We start from the raw sequence: 23459 nt of genomic DNA on the forward strand, positions 1-23459 counted from the left end.
AAGAAAGAAAGAAAGAAAGAGAAAGAAAGAGGAAGAAAGAAAGAAAGAGGAAGAAAGAAAGAAAGAGAAAGAAAAAGAAAGGAAGAAAGAAAGAGGAAGAAAGAAAGAGAAACAAAGAGAGAAAGAAAGAGAAAGAAAGAAAGAAAGAAAGAGGAAGAAAGAAAAAGAAAGGAAGAAAGAAAGAGGAAGAAAGAAAGAGAAACAAAGAAAGAAAGAAAGGAAGAAAGAAAGAGGAAGAAAGAAAGAAAGAGAAAGAAAGAAAGAAAGAGGAAGAAAGAAAGAAAGAGGAAGAAAGAAAGAAAGAAAGAGAAAGAAAGAAAAAGAAAGGAAGAAAGAAAGAGGAAGAAAGAAAGAGAAACAAAGAAAGAAAGAAAGAGAGAGAAAGAAAGAAAGAAAGAGGAAGATAGAAAGAAAGAAAGAAAGAGGAAGAAAGAAAAAGAAAGAAAGAAAGAAAGAGGAAGAAAGAAAAACAAAGAAAGAAAGAAAGAAAGAGAAAGAAAGAAAGAGAACAAGGAAGGAAGGAAGGAAGGAAGAAAGAAAGAAAGAAAGAAAGAAAGAAGAGATAAGATCAATGAAACCAGGGAGCCAGTTCTTTGAAAAGATAAACAAAATTGATAAGCCTTAGCCATACACATCAAGAAAAAAAAAGAGGAAAAAAATAAATAAAATCAGAAACAAAAGAAGAAAAGTAACAACTGACACCACAAAGGATTTTAAGAGACTATTATGGGGAATTATATGCCAGCACATTGGACAACCTTGAAGAAATGGATACATTCCCAGAAACATACAATCTTCCAAAGTGAATCAGAAGAAATAAAAAATCAATTATTAGTAACGCAATTGAATCAGTAATCAAAAAGCTCCCAACAAACAAAAGCCCAGGACCAGATAGATTCATACTCGAATTCTACAAAAGAGTTAATACCTATTCTCCTCAGAGTATTCCACAACAGAAGAGGAAAAAAGCTTCCAACTACATTTTATGAGGCCAGCATTACCCTGATACCAAAGTCAAGGACACTAAAAAAGGAGAAAATTACAGGTCAATATCCCTGATAAACATAGATGCAAAATCCTCACCAAAATATTAGTAAATCACGTTGAACAATATATCAACAAATCATTCAGCACAATCAGGTGGGATTTATTCTGGGGATGTAAGGATGGTTAAATATTGGCAAATCAACTTGATATACCGTATCAACAACACAAAGGATAAAAATCATATGTTTATCTCAATAGATAAAGACTAAGCATTTGATACAATTCTACATCTGTTTATGATAAAAACTCTCCACAAAGTGGACTTAGAGGAATCTATCTCAAAATAATAAGGGCTATATATGAAAAACCCATAGCTAACATCATACTTAACGGTGCCACTGTAGAAAACAATATGCAGTTTACCCAAAAAATTAAAAATAGGAATACCATATGATCCAGTAGTTCCAATTCTGGATATTTGCCCAAACAGGAAACCTAATTTGAAAAGATATTTACATCCTTATGTTTATTGCAGTATCATTTTCAATACCCAAGATAAGGAATATGGAAGGAACCCAAGCGCCCATTGATCGATGAATGGATAAACAAGATGTGGTATATGTATATGTGTCTTATACAGTTCTAGGGCCTAGATGGTATTATGTTAAGTGAAATAAGTCAGACAGAGAAAGGCAAATACCATATGATTTCATTTACATGTGGAATCTAAAACACAAAGAAACAAAAGGCAGAAACAGACCTTCAAATACAGAAAACAAACAGTTGCCAGAGGGGAGGATGGTGGGGAGATGGGCAAAATGGGTGGAGGGGAGTGGGAGGTATAGACTTCCAGTCATGGAATGAATAAATCATGGGGATAAAAGGCATAGCATAGGTAATATAGTCAATGGTATTGTAATAGCGTTGTTATGGTGACAGATGGGAGCTATATTTGTGGTGGGCATAGCATAATGTATAGATTTTTCCAATCACTGTGTTGTATACCTGAAACTAATGTAACATTGTATGTCTGCTATGAGTCAATTAAAAAAAAATTAAGGCTGAGATGTACATGTGTTCCCTGAATTTTCCAGATTAGAATAAACTGAATAATGGGGTAAGAAGTTGATTTGCAGTGAGTTGAGGCATTATTTACTCCATATCATTTCTTGTTATTTATATTTGTGCTTTATTATATCTCTATTCATTTTTCTCTTCGGCTACTTTTTTTAAAAGGTCAATTTTTATTTACTTATTGTCTGTATGTTTCCTGTTTTATTAAGGTTTGTATTTCCTTGTGTTAATTTCTTCTTTTTTAAATTTTATTTATTGTTCTTCCTCCAGCTTTTAGATTTGGCTGTTTAGTCCATTTTTAAAAACATTAATTGATACATATATTTAAGCTGATATTTTCTCTGAGCATTGTTTTATCTATAGCCCATAAAGTCCGATAGGTAATGTTTTCATGTTTTCTAGAAATTCGGCAGTTTTAGTTCATATTTCCATTTAAACCCAACCTGTCGAATAGAAAGTTTGTACATCCTTAGGAGAACGGCCCCTTTTATTTTGCTTAAGTTGTAAATGTATTGCATATAACCAGAGAATTTTGCTTATATTAGTCTATTTGGAATTTAATTAGAATTTTTTATGGCCTAATGTATGTGACCAGTATTCATGACTGCTTCACATTCACTGTTATTTAGGTACAAAATTAACATAAATTTATAAGATATACCTTATTGACCGCTTGTTAGAGTGTTCTATATTCGTTACTTATATTTTGTTCACTTGAAGTATTTTAAGCTAAAAAATTTACTTCCTTGCCTTCTTACTGCCTGTCTGACATACTTCCTGCTTCTAGTTACTCCCACAAGCTTCAGACAATGTCTATTGGTCTCTATCGTGAGAAACAATAAAATTAGCTTACAATCTTTTCCTTTCGCTTCTTCCCTCCTTCTCCTCCATCACCTGATTTTATTTCATGTTAAGATCTTTCTTGGCATTTATATTTGTTCTTTTAAATATATTTAGAATTCTATTTCACTTCTGCTTTAAATTATATTATTTGATTTCCACCCGTAACCTATGAAGGAAGGAATTAAGGAAGAAAAAAAACAGAAGGAAGGTAGAAAGGAAGTGAGGAAGATAAAAACAATTGAAAAGTCCGTTAATGAGAGATTAATTAAATAAATTATGTTACCTCCAGCTCTTGAAATACTATTTAGATCTTATAACAAATGAGATCAATCCATGTGTGTTGATATGGGGATAGGTCTATCATATACCAAGCAAAATTGAAAGTCTTAGGGGGCGCATGGGTGGCTCAGCTGGTTGAGCACTAGACTCTTGACTTTGGCTCAGGTCACGATCTCAGGGCTTGTGAGTTTGAGCCCCCGGCGTCCGACTCTGTGCTGACAGTGTGGGGTCTGCTTGGGATTCTCTCTCTCTCTCTCTCTCTCTCTCTCTCTCTCAAAATAAATAAATAAACTCTTTAAGGAATGATTTGAAGTTTTCTTCCAATAAATGGCATATAGAAAAAACAAGTCTTTATTTTCTCCTTTTTCAGGTTTTTTTTTTTTTTTTTTTTTTTTTTTTTTGAATGCTTCGTGTTGGAGGTGGAAGGAAAAGACAGGAGACTGGTCACATCAGTGTTGGGCCTCTGGGGAGTGCTACTGGGTCCTCCAATGTGCACCCATATCACCAAACACGGGTGCACTCCTGCACTAAGGAACCTGAGATGGGTAAGTTCTGAATAGGCTGTCACAGCTGTGGCATAGCACAGGGGGGTCTGCGGGGTGCCTGGTTCTCAATGCTTGCGGGGCTCCTGGCCTCCAGGAGTAACAGGAACGAAGACCAAATCATGACGGGAGGTCTCCCACTGTGCTACTGCCCTACCATGGGTTCCCTTCTGCGGGCCTTATAAGGTGCATTTAAAGACTAAAGTATATATAACACAACGTGGTGTGCATCTAAAGAGTAAAACAATTCATTAGGGCGCCTGGGTGGCTCAGTCGGTTGAGTGTCTGACTTCAGCTCAGGTCATGATCTCACGGTTCGTGAGTTCGAGCCCCGCGTCAGGCTCTGGGCTGATGGCTCAGAGCCTGGAGCCTGCTTCCGATTCTGTGTCTCCCTCTCTCTCTGCCCCTCCCCCATTCATGCTCTCTCTCTGTCTCAAAAATAAATAAACATTAAAAAAAAATTTTTTAAAAAGAGTAAAACAGTTCATGAGAAAATAAAAATCAAGTATATAAAAACAAATTAAAATTCTTGTTGGTTGAAACCTTGCATATTGTCTAATGATTAGTCCTCAGTTTACGTTTCAGAAGTATATTAGGCAAACCATTTTTCAGTTTCGGTTAGACTTTTTACATTTCTCATGCTCTCCATTTTTCCTCCAAAGGAATCATGCTAAGTTTCCCTGAATTCATTTATTTAAGTTTATTTATTTTGAGAGACAGAGATGGAGAGAGCATGAGAGGGGCAGAGAGAGAGGGAGAGAGAGAATCCCAAAGAGGTTCCACACTGTCCGTGCAGAGCCTGAGCTGCACGTGAGTTCACGACCTGAGCCAAAATCAAGAGTTAGACGCTTCACCAACTGAGCCGCCCAGGAGCCCCTCCCTGAATTCAGTTTTAATGTGTGATGTTCTCTAGGGTTTCGATCTCTCATTATGAAGAAACAGAGATATCTATGAACTTCTCCCTTTGAAAAATTAGTTTCTCTCTGCACCACCAGGCAGTGCCCTTTTAAACTGTGGGCTACCCTAGGGCAATCACCTTGTTAGGGACTCTTTGATCGTTGACTCATCTGTCCTACATTGCAGGGGTGGCAAATCATGTCAACACTGTTTGCTTTCATATTCATTATGCTAAAGATAATCTTGCAACATGAAGCTCTCTAAAAAGCAAACTGGTCATTATGGTAACGTTATTCTCAGCACATCACACATCACATCGCATTGAAGTGATCATTCATTGAAACGGTTACAGCTTGCCAGATCACCTTGTTGGATTGTGCTTGCTTATCCCCTCACCCTCTGACTTGTTCCGAGTTTCTCTGGTCTCCTCCATCCTTCAACTTCTCTGCCCACATATCCCTTCCACATGCCCAGCAGTGACTTCCCTTCCTTCACAGAGGAGACAGAAATTATGTGACATGAATCACCTCCCAGCCAAGAGCCACCCTCCACTTGTGTCTTGGGTCCCATCTCTTCTCACTTTTGCAAGAATCCTCTGCAATTTGTTATGCAATATTTTCTCAGTATTTTCCAACCTGTCCTTCTTTACTGACCCATTCCCATTTAATGAAAACATGCTCTGATTTCTTCCATTCCATTAAAAAAACAAACCCTTCTTTATCCCTCCCTCCCCCTCCAGGCCAACCTACCTCTCTCCCCTTCACTGTCACACTTACTGCCCAGCTCACTACAGTCACGTCTCTGTTTTTTGTACCTTAGATTTATCCCTCAGCCTGTTCCTATCTCCATTTCACACTTAATGGTACTGTTTCTTTCAAGGTAATCAATGATATCCGAACACTATTTTCGGTCCTCAACTCTTCTGGTTTTCATTGGAACAGTCCAGCCATTCCTTATCAGTTTCCTTCATTATACCTTTTCCTATAGGAAGTCACTAAGCTTTAGGTATCCTCAAAGCCTTAAACTAGGCCGACTTCTAAACTAACCCTGAAAAACTCATCTATTAACTTAGTTTTAACAGACATCTGCTAACTGACAACTGGAAATTATGCCCAGAGCTCTGTTCTGATAATCAGGCTTATATAATTCTCACAGATTGGGTTCCCAGGCTAGGAGATGGAAATTAACAGCCAAGAGCATTTTTAGGGAATACTCTTAGGATCCATACCCATGGAAGGGAAAGGAAGGAAGCAGTGATATCTGCCAACTCTAGGGGTAGATCTGAAGCTGGAATGTCCCTTTCAAAGTGTCCTGAGTTGGAATGAAGGGTCTTTTCTTAAGAATGCCTGTTGACCAGTCAGTGGTCAATGGCAGGTCACCCTTGGAAGGAGTTATGACCTTGGGAGGAAGGATTTTCTTCAGCTGAAGCAACTGACTTAGGACGCTGGTAATTGAGAACTTCCAGCAGCTGAGAGAATAAGTCTTTTGTTTCTGAATGTGGGACATTCACTACAGCATTGACTGTAAGAATCAACTGTCTCCTTCATATTTCTCCTTGGCTACCCAACAAATACCTCAAAAATTACATTTTTGACACTAAACTTTTCATGCTAATCCCCACTCCCTTGCACTGCTTTTTGCTCTGATTCCTCTGATTACACTTAGATGGCTAGCATCCACTTAAGCCAGAAACCAAGGTGTCCTCCTGAACCTTTTCTCTGCTTCACCCCCACCCGCATCTAATCAGTCACCATCATAGTGACTTCACATCTTAAGCATCTCTTGCTCCAGTCTAGCTTGTACCGTCCATGCTGCTGCCTCTGTTGATTTGCAACCCTCCTGGGTGCCTCCCACATATAATCTGAAATTGGCCCCCGTACTCAGAGGGTGGGCAGAGTTTGAAAAAAGAGGCAGCCCGCTCCAGATTGGTAGGTGGCAGTTTTAGTAAGCAAAGTGAACTTACATATGAAGTTTGCCTTGGGCATCAGGAAGAGAGCTAGATCTCTGCACCTGCTCATCAGATCTTGAAGTTTATATAGAGGCCTTAACTAGGTTCAGTCATGTGTGCCATGCAGGTGTTCTTAATACCACAAGACTCTCTCAAGTCTATGCCGTTGGAGTAGCCTCTGGGAGCAGGAAAGGCAAATGGAACCCATATTCCAAGGACAGGGGAAGGGATTAGGAGCTGGGCACAGCTCACAGGTCAACTGGTTGCCTCGTCTTTTTGATGACCTTCCCCAACAACCTCCAGTAAATTACTATCATAATTTGCGTGGATGATGTCATTCTTTCCCTAAAAGTGGCTGTCCTTATGCCTACATTTTTCCTCCTTCAGACCATTCTCTCCTTATGGCAGTCAGTGGTGTCTTTTTAGCAATTACTAGAAACATCTCATTTCAATCAGTGACTTCCAAAATCTTTGATTTGGCCTACAAAGGCCTTCATCATGGGACTCCAGTTTCTCCAGGTTTACCTTGTTCCCCTCTCTCCTTCACTCCTTCCACTCAATCCATACTGGATATTTACTATCTTCTTGGAAACATCGTATTCTCTGCACATGTTTTCTGCATGATCCTCCCTTACTCAAAATATTTCTTTTCTCCCTTCAAGTCTCAGCTGATGTATCACTTCCTCAAAGAAGCCTTTCTTGAGCATCTGGGACTAGGCTGCATCTCCTTGTGTTCATGGACATGTCTTTCTTGGCACATGTCATCATGTAAGGATTTAGTTAATACCTTCCTTTCCCATCAAAGCACAATGCTCCATATCAGTAGAAACAACGTATCATATTCACTGTTTTATCTACAGGGCTCAGCATGATGCCTAGCATATGGTATGTGCTTGATATTTGACTTTGTGTGTGCCCTTTCCTCTACTTGGGATGTCTTCTCTAGCCTTGCAGACCTTGGGCTTTTCCCAGGAAGCTTTATACACCCACCAAAAAGTTAATTACCACCTCCTCCATGCCATCACTTTATTTTATACATGCTTCCAGTGTTGTACTTTTCACATGTTCATTTATTCAGCATTTGCAGTTGACAAATTGGCAGCTTATGAGCCACATTGCTCACAAAATATTTTTAGATCCCCCTCCACATATCAAAATCAGAGGAGATCTCACCATTAAAAAATCAGAAGATATGGCAATACTGAATACATATTCCCAAGAGAGTTACCCGCCTTGAGCAAATCTTCTATTTTCTAGGATATAACAGGTGCTCAATATTGTTGATTAATGGATTGATTGGTGCATTAATTGAAAATGATTAACACTTTGCTGTTGATATTTAATTTCAATCAAATTTCAATTTTATGGGATCCACTGTGGAAAACAACTACAGAATATTAAAATCATGATTATCGACTCAAGGACAGTTCTGAAGTATACATGTTCAACACTGAACAAAGTCTTATTTAATCCACAGAGTTGGGTCCAGTGTGGCTTCACTACAAGAAGGTATCTCTTAGCACACCAGTGGAAAATTGTAACTTGAGGGTTTAAAGAATGTCATCATATTGAGAAGGTCTTGAGTTCGATGAACTGAGTATCTTCTAGATAAGAAAATGTGCTGTTCTCGTAACAACAACCAGTCCTGACAGGGGTAGTGTGATTACATGTGCTTCTGAATGAACTGTAATAACCATTGGAACTATAACTGTCCTTCAAACAGAAAGGTGACAGTGTGGCTATTTGAACACTTCAAAAGATGTTGTGGTAATACTACACTCTCAGGCTTTGTTGCTTGCAGGACTGATTTTTGATTTCATAATCTGCATGCTTCCAACAATTACGTAACCTAAAAATATTAATTGCAAGTGTAAAATATAAAAATGGAAAGGTTCTTGTTGGGATGAGCACTGGATATTGTATGTAAGTGATGAATCACGGGAATCTACCCCCAAAACCAAGAGCACACCATATACACTATATGTTAGCCAACTTGACAATAAATTATATTAAAAAAATGGAGAGGGTTATTCTTTTTTAAGTCACGTTCCTTGGGCAACATTTTAAGATGTGGATAGTTCACCACCTCACAATTTGATTATTAATCTTGTAGCTAATATTATAGTTAATTGCTAAAATTCTTTACATTTAGGAAATCTGAAGGGTAGTCTCGTCTGTATTTAAGAAAGTAAATCCTCTAATATGATGTATAGTTTCTTATCTCTAGTGTGTTTGGTTCCTTAATATTGACATAAAGATTGAATTAGAAGTAACAGAAAACCCTAACATTAATGAATATGATAAAGACAAATGTGAATTTTTTCACATATATTGAAGGCAACAGTATAGCACAATGAATGGATAATAGGTATCAAAAACATTTTTGCATGTGGATCAATCTTTTTAATAGATGGAAAATATTCAATAACGGTTAAGTTACATGTCAAATCATTCAAACTAGAAAGGAAACAACATGTTCTGGCTTATTTATAAATAAAAAAATGTTCAACATAGACAATTTAGATTCAAATCCTCAAGCAAGTAAAAACTTAGAGATTTGTATTTTCTTCTAAAAATCATGTTTTACAAAAGATTTTATGATGTGTTGATATACTATTCTTCTCTCTGCCGTGCATTTTTATGTCCTTAAGCGTTCTTGATAAGACAGCATCCTTGATGAGAAAGACAGAAAAGGAGAGAGATTTTTGAAATAAGCACCATTTCTGGTCAAGTATTTATTACATTCTTAGCCCTTCAACATTTCATGTAATTAGTCACTGTTTTAACTAACTATTGTTGAAAGCAAGTTGCCCAACTTGGTAAATCATACCAGCAATTAATTCCTTTTTAAACACTCAATGTCATTTGATACAATAATACCATATTTTGAACATTTTTTCTAAGTTATTTACCTCTTTTTCTCTTGGAAATGAGAAATCCAAAACACTTAAATACATATAAAATTTTCCTCCACTGATTTTACCATAGTTAAAATTATTTTTAAAGTTTTCCACCCATGTGTGTCTTATGAATGTTTTTTTAATAGAGTGTTCAAAGTATCTAAAAAGTTGTCCTAATGTTGTTCATACAGTTCATTGTTTACAATGACTAGGACAGTAACACATACACTTTGCCATAAGTTATTTTTATAATATTCTTAATTGAACATAAAGTATAATTTCCATTTTATACTGCATCATCTAAAAGGTCAAAATCCTGATCCTATAAAATTGTTTGCATTTACATCATTTCATTGTATTATTGTAACATATTTTTCTAAAAGCAGAATTATTTTTCATTCATCAAGAAGTATAAAATATGGTTATTGTTTTTCTCTGTCTGACTTATTTCATTTATCATAATACTCTCTATCATATTTATCATTTGTTGTCACAAATGGCAAGATCTCATCCTTTTTTATGGCTGAGTAATACTCTATTATATATATAATATTCCACATCTTCTTTATCCATTCATTTATCAGTGGACACTTGGACTGCTTTCCTATATTGACTATTGTAAATAATGGTTCAATAAACAAAGGGTTGCCTATATCTTTTTGAATTAGTGTTTTTGTTTTCTTTTGTTTTCTTTGGGTAAATACCCAGAAGTGGAATTATTGGATCATATTGTATTTTGATTTTTAAATTTTTTCAGGAACCTCCACATTGTTTTCTATAGTTGCTGCATCAATTTACATTTCCACCAACAGGGCCCTAGGGTTCCTTTTTCTCCACATCCTTGACAACACTTGTTATTTCTTGTCTTTTTTGTTTTTAGTCACTCTGACAAGTGGAAGATGATATCTCATAGTTTTGATTTGCATTTTCCCTGATGATGAGTGATGTTGAGTGTCTTTTGTCTTTTCATGTGTCTGTTGGCCATCCGTATGTCTTCTTTGGAAAAATGTCCTCTGTCCATTTTTTAATTGGAATATTTGGGGGATTGTGTGTGTGTGTGTGTGTGTGTGTGTGTGTGTGTTGAGTTGTATAAGTTCTTCATATATTTTGGATATTAACCCATTGTCTGATATATCATTTGCAAATATTTTCTCCCTTTCAGTGGGTTGACTTTTTGTTTTGTTGATGGTTTCCTTTGCTATACAGAAGGTTTTCATTTTGATGTAGTCCCGATAGTTTACTTTTGCTTTTATTTTTCTTGCCTCCGGAAACATACCTAGAAAAATGTTGTTAAGGCCAAAGACAAGATTACTACCTATTCTTTCTTTTAGGAGCTTTATGGTTTCAGGTCTCACATGTAGGTCTTTCACTCATTTTGAGTTGTGTGTGTGTGTGTGTGTGTATCATGTAAGAAAGTGGCCTAGTTTCATTATTTTGCAGGTAGCGGTCCAGTTTTCCTAGCACCATTTATTGAAAGACTTCTTTTCCCCACTGTATATCCTTGCCCCCGTTGTCATAGATTAATTGACAATGTAAGTATGGCTCTCTATCTTGTTCCATTTATGTATGTCTATTTTTGTGCCAGTACAATACTATTTTGATTACTATAGCTTTGTAGTTTATTTTGAAATCTAGAATTGTGATACCTCTATTTTTGTTCTTCTTTATCAAGATTGCTTTGGCTATTCAGGGTCTTTAAATAAGTCAGACAGAGAAAGACAAATACCTTATAATTTCACTTATATGTGGAATCTAAAAAACAAAAAAAACCACAAAAAGCAAAAACAGATCTATAAATACAGAGAACAAACGGTCACTAGAGAGGAAGGGGATGGAGGGATGGACAAAATGGGAGAAGGGGAGTGAGTGAGAGATACAGACTTCCAGTTTAAGTAAGTTATGGTAATAAAAGGTACAGCATAGGTTATATAGTCAATGGTATTATAATAGCATTTCATGGTAACAGATTGTAGCTATACTTGTGGTGAGCATAGCATAACAATAGAGTTGCTGAATCATTATGTTGTATCCCCGAAACACAGAATTTTACAACTATATGTGTGTCAACTATACTCAAATAAAAACCAGAAAAGAATGAGGAAAAAAACAAACAAAAAGGTATAAAATATATATTTTTAAGTTGTCCTATGAGGAAACACTTTAGTGTTTCCAAGCTCTTGCACAGAAATATGTTCCTGAAAATAACATAATTTTAATCATTGTTATTAATATGCTCTTCTATCAATAGAAAGATTTGTACAGTTTTGTTTCTCATATTTTTTAAGTTTATTTATTTTGAGAGAGAGAGAGTGGGCATGTGAGTGGGGAAGGGCAGAGAAAGAGAGAGAGAGAAAGAGAGAGAGAATCCCAAGCAGGCTTCATGAATCACCCAGGTGCCCCTTATTTCCCCCATCTTTATTACTCATACTTGGGTCTATACTGAGAGGTGGGAGAAAATGTGATTTTCCATCTCAACATATAGGTTAATTTTTCCACATTTAAATATTGCCCATATAAATTGATTTGCCAAGTTGCCAAGTGTCCCAAATATGAAATACAAACAACACTTTGACTTCAGACAACTCAGAAAGTTTGTTGAATTAATTAATATTTCTAGGAGTTTGCCTGGCTTAAAAAAATAAAATTATTTTTTCCTTTATAATGACCATAAAGTAGGAGTGTCATAGAACCTAATATTTCTGAAATTTATAACAAAAAAAATCTCTTGGATAACAACATGAAGAAAATAATTAATTGTAGGCACAAGTTTCTTCTTACCTTTCTTTTGGAACACATCTTGGATATTTTAACTGCCCTCTGTCACATTGCACTCTGAGTTCAGATCCTATAATAGAGGACTCATCTGTATATGTATCTCTCCTACAAAGAAATTCAATATACTCGCCATGGAAAATATATGGTCTGTTGTCAAAACTCCATTTCAGGAGTAAATTATTATTTTCCATTTCAACAAAAGATAACGTACAAGGCTCTGAAAAATAAAAAGAAGAAAATAATCTTGACACATCTTGGCACTAACAGGAAGCATTGTGGCTTCCTACTCACGATGACCTTAAAATTCCCAGGCATTTGAGTGGCAACTAAGTTAGTTAGAATTAATATTTGAGTTGGAAAATATGTTCAAAGCTCACAGAAAACAGTCTGCCATTTATCTCTGTGGTCCTGGATTTGGCAAAGAAAAAAGTGTATATCCTGCCAGTCACTTAGCTTTATGTCATTAAGATTTTCAAAGATAGCAAATAAATAAAGGTGTTTTTTAATAAAGAGCATTGAGAGTTACTAACAATTATTCAAGTAAGCTTCCTTTTCTTATTTTTTTTTTCCTCAGAAAGCTCAAATAAAATCCCCACGAGACAAAGTATTTGTTTGATTGTTGGATAGATAAGATATTATTGAAATGTAGAAAGAAGCTGGATTCTCAACAATGATTCAAACTCTATCACCTGATGGCATCCAGAGTGGCTGACAGTTTTCTCTCTTTTAAATTTCCAGTTATTAAGGAATATCAATATTGGATTAAGGTGCTTTAAATTCTAAGCATTGAAAATATTATTGTGTCCTTCCACTAATGCATTAAAACAAAACAAAACAAAAACTTAAAAAAGTTATTAGGAGACCTGATAAATTTCTTTGATTTTTTTTCCTTAATAAAAATATTGATATTTTAAAAATGTCAAGTTATTTTAGAAAATGAAGTTATTTGTGTCCTTATTTGCCTCTTGAATGACCTAGCACTAAACAGTAGATTCTGAGATAGGTTAAAGGTCCAGAATTGTTAATAGAGCATATGAATCATATAATACATTAACAAACTTCTTTATTCAAGATTTCAATATTTGTTGAATCCCTATGTATCTGCTGTTATGCTAGAAGTTCTATAGATAGAATAAAAATGAATAAAGATAATCAGAAAGACTCTAAGAGAGTCTTTGTAGTCACTGAAAAATAGCTTTGAAAATGAGGTCAAATGGCACTATAATTTAAAATGTTGTTCTACAAAATATGAAATTTTAATTAAAACAAGTTAAAAATTAATTCATGGACCTTCTGTTCTCAGCTATGACAGAATAGCCTATATCAGACAAGCACTTATACTAAAACATGGAAAATCTGAAAAGACATAAAGCAAGAATTTCAAGGAATTAGAGAATTCCCAAGCCAGTCAGTTTAGCACTCATGGTGCTAAGATTCTGGTAAAAGCTCATTCAGAAGAATCCAACATTCTAGGGGCATTTTCCTCTTGGAGATTTAGTGATTCTCAGCATGAGCTGAGAGACTGTGTCGAAAATGATCAACAACAAACATAGGGCTAGCAGATCTTTTGGGAATCTAGTGTTGTTGAGGATAGAAAAAATGGAAGTTTAGGTCAGCCATGACAGCCAGGACTTAAAGGGTCAAGACCCAGAGTAATGGGAGGTGCAGAGAATGAACGTGATACTTGGCATGGGTTTTTCCCTTGAAGCATTTGCCTATTCTTGACTTGTGTGAAATGAGAGCATAAAGGGCCAAGCAGAAAGTGTATGGAAAGCTATATTAAACTGTTGGTAGTCTTCCAGTAATATGATAGCCAGTCAAGAAGGAGGAACCTTAGTATGAACACCAAAATTCTTAGCGAAGAACCTTGCAGGGTTACATTCTATGAGTAGAGGCAAACAAAGGATTGAAAATAAGCCTGGAAAAAACTTCACTTCTAATTAGATTGAGACCAATTTCCCCTACGCTATTATCCAGAAGATGAGATGAGTATTCTCTGGAACAAGATGGCACTGTTGCTTCAAGCTACTAGAAACTTCCATGAATAATATTTGATATTCAATCAACTGTTAATAAAAATAGCAAGAAATTAGGCTAGAAATAGAAATAGGCCTACAGATGATCCAGATAATGGAATTTTCAGATAAGAACTTGAAATAAGTGGGATTAACATGGTGAAGAAATGGAAGTTACGGTAAAGACTTTCATCAGAGAACTCAAATCTACCCGCACACAAAAGCATAAAGTGGACATTTTAGAAATGCAAAGATATTGAGAGCTTAGTAGATGAATTTAAAGCAGACTGGACATATCTAAAGAAAGGGTTAATGAATTGGAAGATATATCAGTAGAAAATAGCCAAATGGAAACAAAAAAAAAGATAAAAGATACCTCCAAAACCTATGAAAAATATCAAGCCACAGATTCAAGAAGTGCTACCAACTTGAAGAATGAAATGCTCAAAGAAACCCACATCAGGCCCAGCATAAATAACCCACTGAAGATAAAGGGGAAAAGAATGTCAGGACCAGCAGAGGACAAAAAGAAACTTAGTTTCAAAGAAGTACAATTATGAATAACATTAACAAACAAAAACTACAAAAGGCAAAAAAGGATAAAAAGACATCTTTTACAGCACTAAAAGAAAAATGAGGACCAAACTAGACTTCTACCTTTGGCAAAAATAACTCTTCAAAAGGGAAGGAAAATAAAGAAATTTGCAGACAAACAAAAACTGAGAAAATAATAAAAAAATAATATTTTTCAGGCGTATGGAAAATGATCCCAATCAGAAACAGAGAGAAGCAGGAGAAGATGAGAAACAAATCACTGAAAAAACATAAATTTTAAAGAGTATTTTTGAACAACATAATATTCACAGTATCATTGAGACTTAAACTGTAAGGAGAATGAAATGGGTGACGGTAGTACAAACAGTGGGAAGGGTAAATCAAGTCAAGGTGTTCTGGGTCCTGGAGAAGTGGTAAAAGTACTAATTTGTATGCAATTGTAATAAGTCCAGGTTGAATTATGTAATATCTATGATAACACTTAAAGGAAGCCAAGAGGAAATTATAACCAACAAGCTAGTAGAGAGTAAAATGATATGAAAAGAATTGATTTACCCAAAAGAAAGCAAAAAAAAAAAAAAAAAAAAAAAAAAAAAAAAAAAAAAAAAAAAAAAAGAAAAAAGAAAAAAAAAGAGAGAGAAAAGAATACAGAACACATAGGATATATATCTAGTACAGTAAGATGGTAGCTATAAACCCCAATATATCAGTACTTATATTAATATATAAATAGACTAAATACTATAAAGAGAAAGATTGTCAGACTGAAAAAGTATGCCTTTAAAATTAACTATATATTGCTTATAAGACATACATATTGAAAGTAAGAAACCAAAAAATTGAAAGTTGAAGGATGATAAAAATGTATGCCTTGTAAATACTTGTCAAAAGTGCGCTAGGACAGCTTAAGTAGACTTCAGGCAAAACCAGAAAAAACAAAGCACGGCATAGACAAAGGAAGACTCTCTTAAAGTTTGGCGAGGCCAATACACCAAGGTTTAATATGCTTCAATTTGTGTGTACCTAGAAGAACAGCGTGAAAACACAAAAGCAAAAATTGACAGAACTAAAATAAGAAATGTTTTTAAATGCACAGCGGGAGAGACTTTAACATACTTCCTTTGACAACTGATAGAAAAACAAACAAACACAAATCAGCACAGATATGAATGAACTTAACATGGAAAACAAAATTCAACTGACATGTGCAGCAGCAGTGAATCCAACACTGACGATTATTTATTCATTTATTTCAAAAGAACATGTACCTACCACAAATACAGTAATAAAGTAAGTATCAAATGAAACTCAAAGGATTGATATAATTCAAAGTACGTCTCACTGGTGTTCTATGTAAGTGACGCATGACTAAATTGTACTCCTGAAACTAATATTACACTATATGTTAACTAACTAAAATTTAAATAAATACCTGAAATATAAAAAAAAAAAACCTTTAAAAACTAAAAAAAAAAAACCCAAGTCTTATAAAAAAAAAATGTCTCAAGGGATTTACATTAGAAATCAGTAACAAAAGAAAATCCTCCAATGTTCAAAACCTAAAAACCTCAGAGTGCATACAAGATATCAAAATGGATATGGATCAAAATGAATCAAAAAAATATATATAGAGAGAGAGAGAGAGAGGAGAGAGAGAGGGAGACGGAGAGCGCTAGCTGGGGAGGGGCAGATAGAGAGGGAGAGAGAGAATCCCAAGTAGGTTTTTTATTGTCAGCGCGGATCTTGAGCAGGGCTCAATCTCATGACCGTGAGGTCATGACCACAAGATCATGACCTGAGCCATCCAGGAACCCCATGATATCATATATTTTTAAACTGAATGACTGAATGATAATAAAATTCCAAAATGTAAAAACGTGTGAGATAAAGTTAAAGTTGTGCTCAGTAGGAAATTTATATCCTTAAATTCATATATTAGAAAGAAAACAAAGGCTGAAAATCAGTAATTTAAGTATCTATCTAAAAAGCTAAAAGAAGATCTATAGGGGCACCTGGGTAGTTTAGACGGTTAAGCCTCTGACTTAGGCTCAGGCCATGATCTAACCGTTCGAGGGTTCGAGCCCTGCGTCGGGCTCTGTGCTGATTCTTTGGATTCTGTCTCCCTTTCTCTGCCCCTCCCCTGCTTACATTCTGTCTCTCTCTGTCTCTCAAAAATAAATAAATGTTAACACAATAAAAAAATAAAAATAAGATCTATAAAATAGACTCAAGAAATTAGAAGAGAGGAAATAAGGATAAGAACATAAATTAATAAAATCATAAGCAACATTTGATGATACAAATATTAGTTGAGAGGCCTAGTAAAAGTTGTAGACCCTTAGTAAGACATGCCAACAAAGAAAGAGATACATATTAATAGCAGTAAAGGCAAAAGACTCACCACTAAAGGCATTAAAAAGACTGTAAAAAGATATTGTGAACATTATGTCAACAAATTTGACAATTTAGATAGACAAATTCCTAGAAACCGCCCTACCAAAACTGACAGCTGTCATTATCTGTCCTCAAAGAAAACTTGATGCCCAAATGGCATGTTTGATGGATTCTTACAATTACTAAGGAAGAAATAGTACCAATCTTACACAAATTCCAGAGAATTCAAAAAGAAGGAACATACCAATTCACCATATGAAATAAGTAGAAAGTTCATACCAAACCCAAAAGGAAAATAACAGACTGATCTCTCTCATGAAAATAGATGCAAAACTTCTAAGTAAAATATAAGCAAATAAAACCCAACAACATGTAAAAAATCATGATTCATCACAACCAAGCGTGATTTATTAGAGGAATATAATCCCGCTTTTAACAATCAAAAAGAAGCAATTATAATTCTAGGGGGGAAAAGTACTCATATAGTCATTTCAATAGGTATTGTTAAACACTCCCTGAAGATTAAAAAAAATTAGAAAAATAGAAATTAGAGCTTTCTATATTTTTAATTCGATTTTTAAAGACTTTATAACACTGTAAATAAAGATGAATTATTGAAAGTTTTGCTTATGAGTTTGGGAAACAAGATATCCACTACTTCTTCTACTCAGCATTGTACTCAAGTTCAAGCTGGTGAAATAAAATAGCAAATAAGTTAAATATGGACACAAAAATTTTTTCTTTTTATTTAAAGATATGCTTTTTTTTTGACTTCTGAGAATCTTGGTAGATATTGTTACTTCTACTCAGATACTTCACTAATAAGGCATTAACTTGCTTCAACTTTCTATCTTTGTTTCCCCATTGCACTCATGTTTCCTATTATAATCACACTGAATGATAATTGTTAACACGCTTACCCACACCACTATGACTTAGTCACTGTATAGCCCCATACAACACCAGTATCTGGTGTATATTTGTATTTAATAATACTTGTTAGAACCAGCTGGACAATAGTTATTCATGATCTAAAGGAAAGAAGAGGAACTAATGATTGAATAGGTACACTGAAGCACAAATATAGCAAATTAAGCATTAAAATAGTGTTATATCAACTAAAAGAGAATAGAAAGTGAAAAAATATGGTTTTTATTTTATTAAATAGTGGGATATTTAGTAGTACATACCTAAACATGATGGTGGTGTAGTCCACACTCCATCTAAGCAATAGGACTCCCTAGACCCTTGAAGGAAATGGTGATCAAAACATCTGTATTCTACTGAAGAACCATTTTCGTAGATGCCTAATGTTGAACTAATCATGACTCCATTTTTAATAAGTGGAGGATATGCACACATTCCTTTAGATTCTGCAAAAATAATTTTAGAAGGATATAATGAATTTCCATATAGTAAGCATCCAATACTTTAATATTGCTATGGAAATAAAATGGCACATTTCATGTAAAAGCATTTTTAAAATAGCTGTCAAATTTCAAATATTGAGAGCCTTCTGTAATAACTTAATATCATAAAATTGATTATTGCAAGAATTAGAATCTTATTATAAAATTGAAATACACATTTAAAACTGGCAAAGAATTAACAATCATGATTTTATTTTTCCCTTTTTATGTAGCCAAAAGTGAAAATGTATGAAACCCCATTGAAGCCAGGCTTTCCGTATGTATCTTCTTACATTTTTTTTTCTTATTAAAAGTAATAGTTCCATGTCCAAGGAGCACAAAGAATCTCCCAGTCTGTATCAAGATCTTTTCTGAGACAATACAAACCCAGCAAACCCCAAGAAGGGCAATGTTTTCCAGAGTTGTTGATTGCTCACATTAGGGTGATCAGTCCCCTGATAGTCTGGGGATATTTATAAGACCTATTAATTTCTCCCTTTATAAAATTGACTTATTGGAATTAAAAGATGTCAGCATAGTCATCTTTTTTAAGTATTTGTGCTTACTGGAAATTAATCAGATCGTTACCAATGTTGTATATTAGAAGATGATGATAGTGAGTTGTGTAGGGTCTTTCTTATACTTTGAACCCAAGTAGTGATATTAATCACCTGAGAAATTGTCAGAAAATACTATTATTTTACCTTTTATAATACATAAAGGATATCTCACTTCTCCTCTATTGCACTGTACAGATAATTCAGACAATGGGGTTGATGGAGATAAGTCATATCCTTGTTTACATACAAAATCTATTAAATCTCCATGTAAGACCTTTCCTTCATACTTCCACTTCATCTCTATGTTATTTCTTTTCATGTAATCCACATTAATAGTACATGGCTCTGTAAGAAAAAATGTTCTTTTCAATTATTTACTCATTTGACAAGTATGAAGCTTAATATATTTTTAAAATAAAAATCTGATAGGTATCAGAAGCAATGTTTTATATTTAACATTTACATTATTAAAGCCCCTCAAACATATACATAATAAAATATACATTATATTGCTATCAAATGAATTTATACATTTCTTCTTATTATCATTATATTATAAATTTAAACCACTTAATTTGAACGTTAAAAATATTGTTTAAGCTACAAAAGATGCACTTAAGACTTAAAGGTACATAGAGACTAAAAGTGAAATGATACAAAAAGAAATACGATGCAAATAGAAGTAAAAAAAAAAAAAAGCCAGGGTAGCAATACTTACATTGGACAAAAGAGACTTTATTTTTTTTTTAATTTTTTTTAAAGTTTATTTATTTTTGAGACAGAGGGAGACAGAGCATGAGTGGGGGAGGGGCAGAGAGAGAGGGAGACACAGAATCTGAAGCAGGCTCCAGGCTCCAGGCTCTGAGCTGTCAGCACAGAGCCTGATGCTGGGCTCAAACCCACAAACTGTGAGATCATGACCTGAGCCGAAGTTGGACACTCAACCAACTGAGCCACCCAGGCGCCCCAGACAAAAGAGACTTTAAAACAGACTATAACAAGGCACCAAGAAGCATTACATAATGATAAGGAAATTATTCCAATGAGAACATATAACACTTATAAATATCTATGCACCCCAAAATTGGAGTTCCTAAATGCATAGAGCAAATATTAACAGACATAAAGGAAAAAATTGACAATAATACATTAGTAGTAGGGGACGTTAACATCCCACTACATTAATGGATAGATCATCCAGGTGTAATATCAATAAGAAAACAGTGTCTTTGAATGAACTTTTAGACCAGAGGGCCATAACACATATCCCTAACACATTTCATCCAGAAACAACACAATACACATTCTTTTCAAGTGCACATGGAACGTTCCCAGGATAGATCACATGTTAAGCCACAAAACAGTATGGATAAATTAAAAAACATTAAAATTATATCACACATCTTTTCTTACAACAACAGTAAGAAACTAGATGTCAATAACAAAGAAAAAAATGGGGAAAAAAACCCACAAACAGGTGGAGGCTAAACAACATGCTACTACACATCCAATGGATCAATGAAGAAATTAAAGAAGAAAATTTTTTTAAACATGGATATAAATGAAAACAAAAACACAGTGATCCAAAATATTTGGGATGCAGCAAAGCAGTTCTAAGAGGGAAATTTATAGCAATAGAGGTTTACCTCAAGAAACAAAAAAATTGAATAAACAGTATAACCTTACATCCAAAGGAACCAAAAAGAGCCCAAGGTTAGTAGAAAGAAGGAAATAATAAAGACAGCAGAAATAAATAATATAGAGACTAAAAAAAAAAAAATAGAAAAGATCAGTGAAACTAGAGGCTGTTTCTTTGAAAAGATAAACCAAATTGATTAGTCTTTAGCCAGACTCTCACGAAAAAAAGAGACAACAAAAATAAATAAAATTAGAAACAAAAGAGAAGTAAAAACTTACACCACAGAAACACAAATGATTATAAAAGAATACTACAAAAAATTATATGCCAGAAAATTGGACAATCTAGAAGAAATATATAAATTTCTAGAAACATAATCTAAAACCGAATCTGGAAGAAATAGAAAATCTGAGCAGACCAATTAATAGTAACAAAATTGAATTGGTAATTTAAAAAATCCCCAAAAAACAAAAGTCTAGGACCAGATGGCTTCACAGGTGAATTCTATTGAACATTTAAAGAAGAGTTAAAACTTATTTTCCTCAACTATTCCAAAACATAAGAGAAGAAGGAAGGTTTCCAAATATATTCAATTAGGCCAGCATCACCATGATACCTGAACCAGACAGACGCTACAAAAAAAAGAGAACTACAGGCTAATATCCCTGATGAACATGGATGAAAAAATCCTCAACAAATTATTAACAAACTGCATTCAACAATACATTAAAAGAATCATTCACCATGATCAAGCAGAATTTATTCTGGAGATGCAAGGATGGTTCAATATTCATAAATCAATCAATATGGTCCACCACATCAAGAAAACAAAGAATAAAAACCATATCATCATCTCAATAGATGAAGAAAAAGCATATGACAAATGTCAACCCACAGTTAACATCATACTCAATGGTGAAAAACAGAGTTTTTCCTCTCAGACCAAGAACAAGAAGACAATGATGCCCACTCTTGCCACTTTTATTCAACATACCACTTGAACACTCTGGCCACAGCAATTGGATAAAAAAAGGAAATAAAAGGCATCCAAATGGATAAGGAAAAATGTAAACTGTAACTATTTGCAGATGACATAATACTATACACAAAAAACCCTAAAGACCCCACCAAAAAACTATTTAAAATAAAAAAATGAATTCAGTAAAATTGTAGAATACAAAATTAATACACAGAATTCAAACGCATTTGTACACACTAATAACAAAGCAGCAAAAAGAGAAAATAAGAAAGTAATTTTAATTTTATTTATAAATATGTCCAAAAGAACAAAATACCTAGGAATATACTTAACCAAGGAGATTAAACCTTTACTCTGAAAACTATAAAACTCTAATGAAAGAAATTGAAGATTACACAAAGAAATGGAAAGACATTCCATGCTCATGGGTTGGAAGAATTAATATTGTTAAAATGTCCATACCAACCAAAGCAATTTATAGATTCAATGCAATTACTATCAAAATACCAAATAGCACTTTCCAGAGAACCAGAACAAATAATCCTTAAATTTGTATGGAACCACAAAAGCAAAAGCAATCTTGAGAAAGAAGAACCAAATTGGTGGGATCACAATCTTAGATTTCAAGATATACTACAAAGCTGAAGTAATCAAAACAGCATGGCATGGGACAAAAATAGACACATATGTCTGTGGAACAGAACAGAGAGTGCAGAAATGCTCATATGGTCAATTAATCTATGGCAAAGGAGGCAAGAATATTACAATGGGAAAAAGTCTTTTCAATAAGTGGTGCTGGGAAAACTGGACAGCTACATGCAAAAGAATGAAACTGGACCACTTTCTTATGCCACATACAAAAATTAACTCAAAATGGATGAAAGATCTAAATGTGAGACCTGAAACCTTAAAGCTCCTAGAAGAAAACATAGGCAGTAATCTTCTTGACTCTGGCCTTAGTAACATTTTTCTAAATATGTCTCCTGAGGCAAGGGATACAAAAGTGAAAATAAACTATGGGGATTACATCAAAATAAAAAGCTTTTGTGCAGCAACGGAAACCATAAACAACACAAAAAGGCAACTCACTGAATTGGGGAAGATATTTGCAAAGGATATATATGATAATGGGTTAATATCCAAAATATATGAATAAGTTATACAACTCAACACACACACACACACACACACACACACACACACACACACAAAACAATCCAATTAAAAAATGGGTAGAGAACTTGAATAGATATTTTTCCAAAGAAGACATATAAATTGTCAACAGACACATAAAAAGATGCTCAACATCACTCATCATCAGGGAAATGCAAATCAAAACCACAATGAGATAGGGGACCCTGGGTGGCTCAGTCGGTTAAGCATCTGACTTTGGCTCAGGTCACAATCTCATGGTTTGTGAGTTTGAGCCCCAAATGGGGCTCTGTGATGACAGCTCAGAGCCTGGAGCCTGCTTTGGATTCTGTGTCTCCCTCTCTCTCTGCCCCTCCCCCACTTGTGCTCTGTCTCTCTCTATCAAAAATAAATAAATGTTAAAAAATATTTTTTAAATAAAAAAACGCACAATGAGATATCACCTCACACTTGTCAGAATGGCTAGAATCAAAAAGAGAGGTAACAAATGTTGGTGAGGATGTAGAAGGGG

At 34.5% G+C, this 23459-nt stretch overlaps 1 protein-coding gene across 2 annotated transcripts in view; it reads right to left on the bottom strand.

The window, feature by feature from the left end:
- Positions 1-9096: 9096 nt before the first annotated feature.
- The window catches only part of F13B (coagulation factor XIII B chain), a 31201-nt gene continuing 16838 nt past the window's right edge, over positions 9097-23459 (bottom strand). For both annotated transcript variants that reach the window (XM_049634288.1, XM_049634287.1), the window contains 4 exons: positions 19323-19523; positions 18400-18582; positions 12249-12462; positions 9097-9242 (listed from right to left, as the gene is read on the bottom strand). In XM_049634288.1, coding sequence (XP_049490245.1) covers positions 9209-9242; positions 12249-12462; positions 18400-18582; positions 19323-19523 — 632 coding nt within the window. In that variant the 3' untranslated portion in view covers positions 9097-9208. The remainder of the gene's footprint in view (positions 9243-12248; positions 12463-18399; positions 18583-19322; positions 19524-23459) is intronic.

This window comes from Panthera uncia, chromosome F1 (genome assembly GCF_023721935.1).
Source record: "Panthera uncia isolate 11264 chromosome F1, Puncia_PCG_1.0, whole genome shotgun sequence".
Lineage (NCBI taxonomy): Eukaryota > Metazoa > Chordata > Mammalia > Carnivora > Felidae > Panthera > Panthera uncia.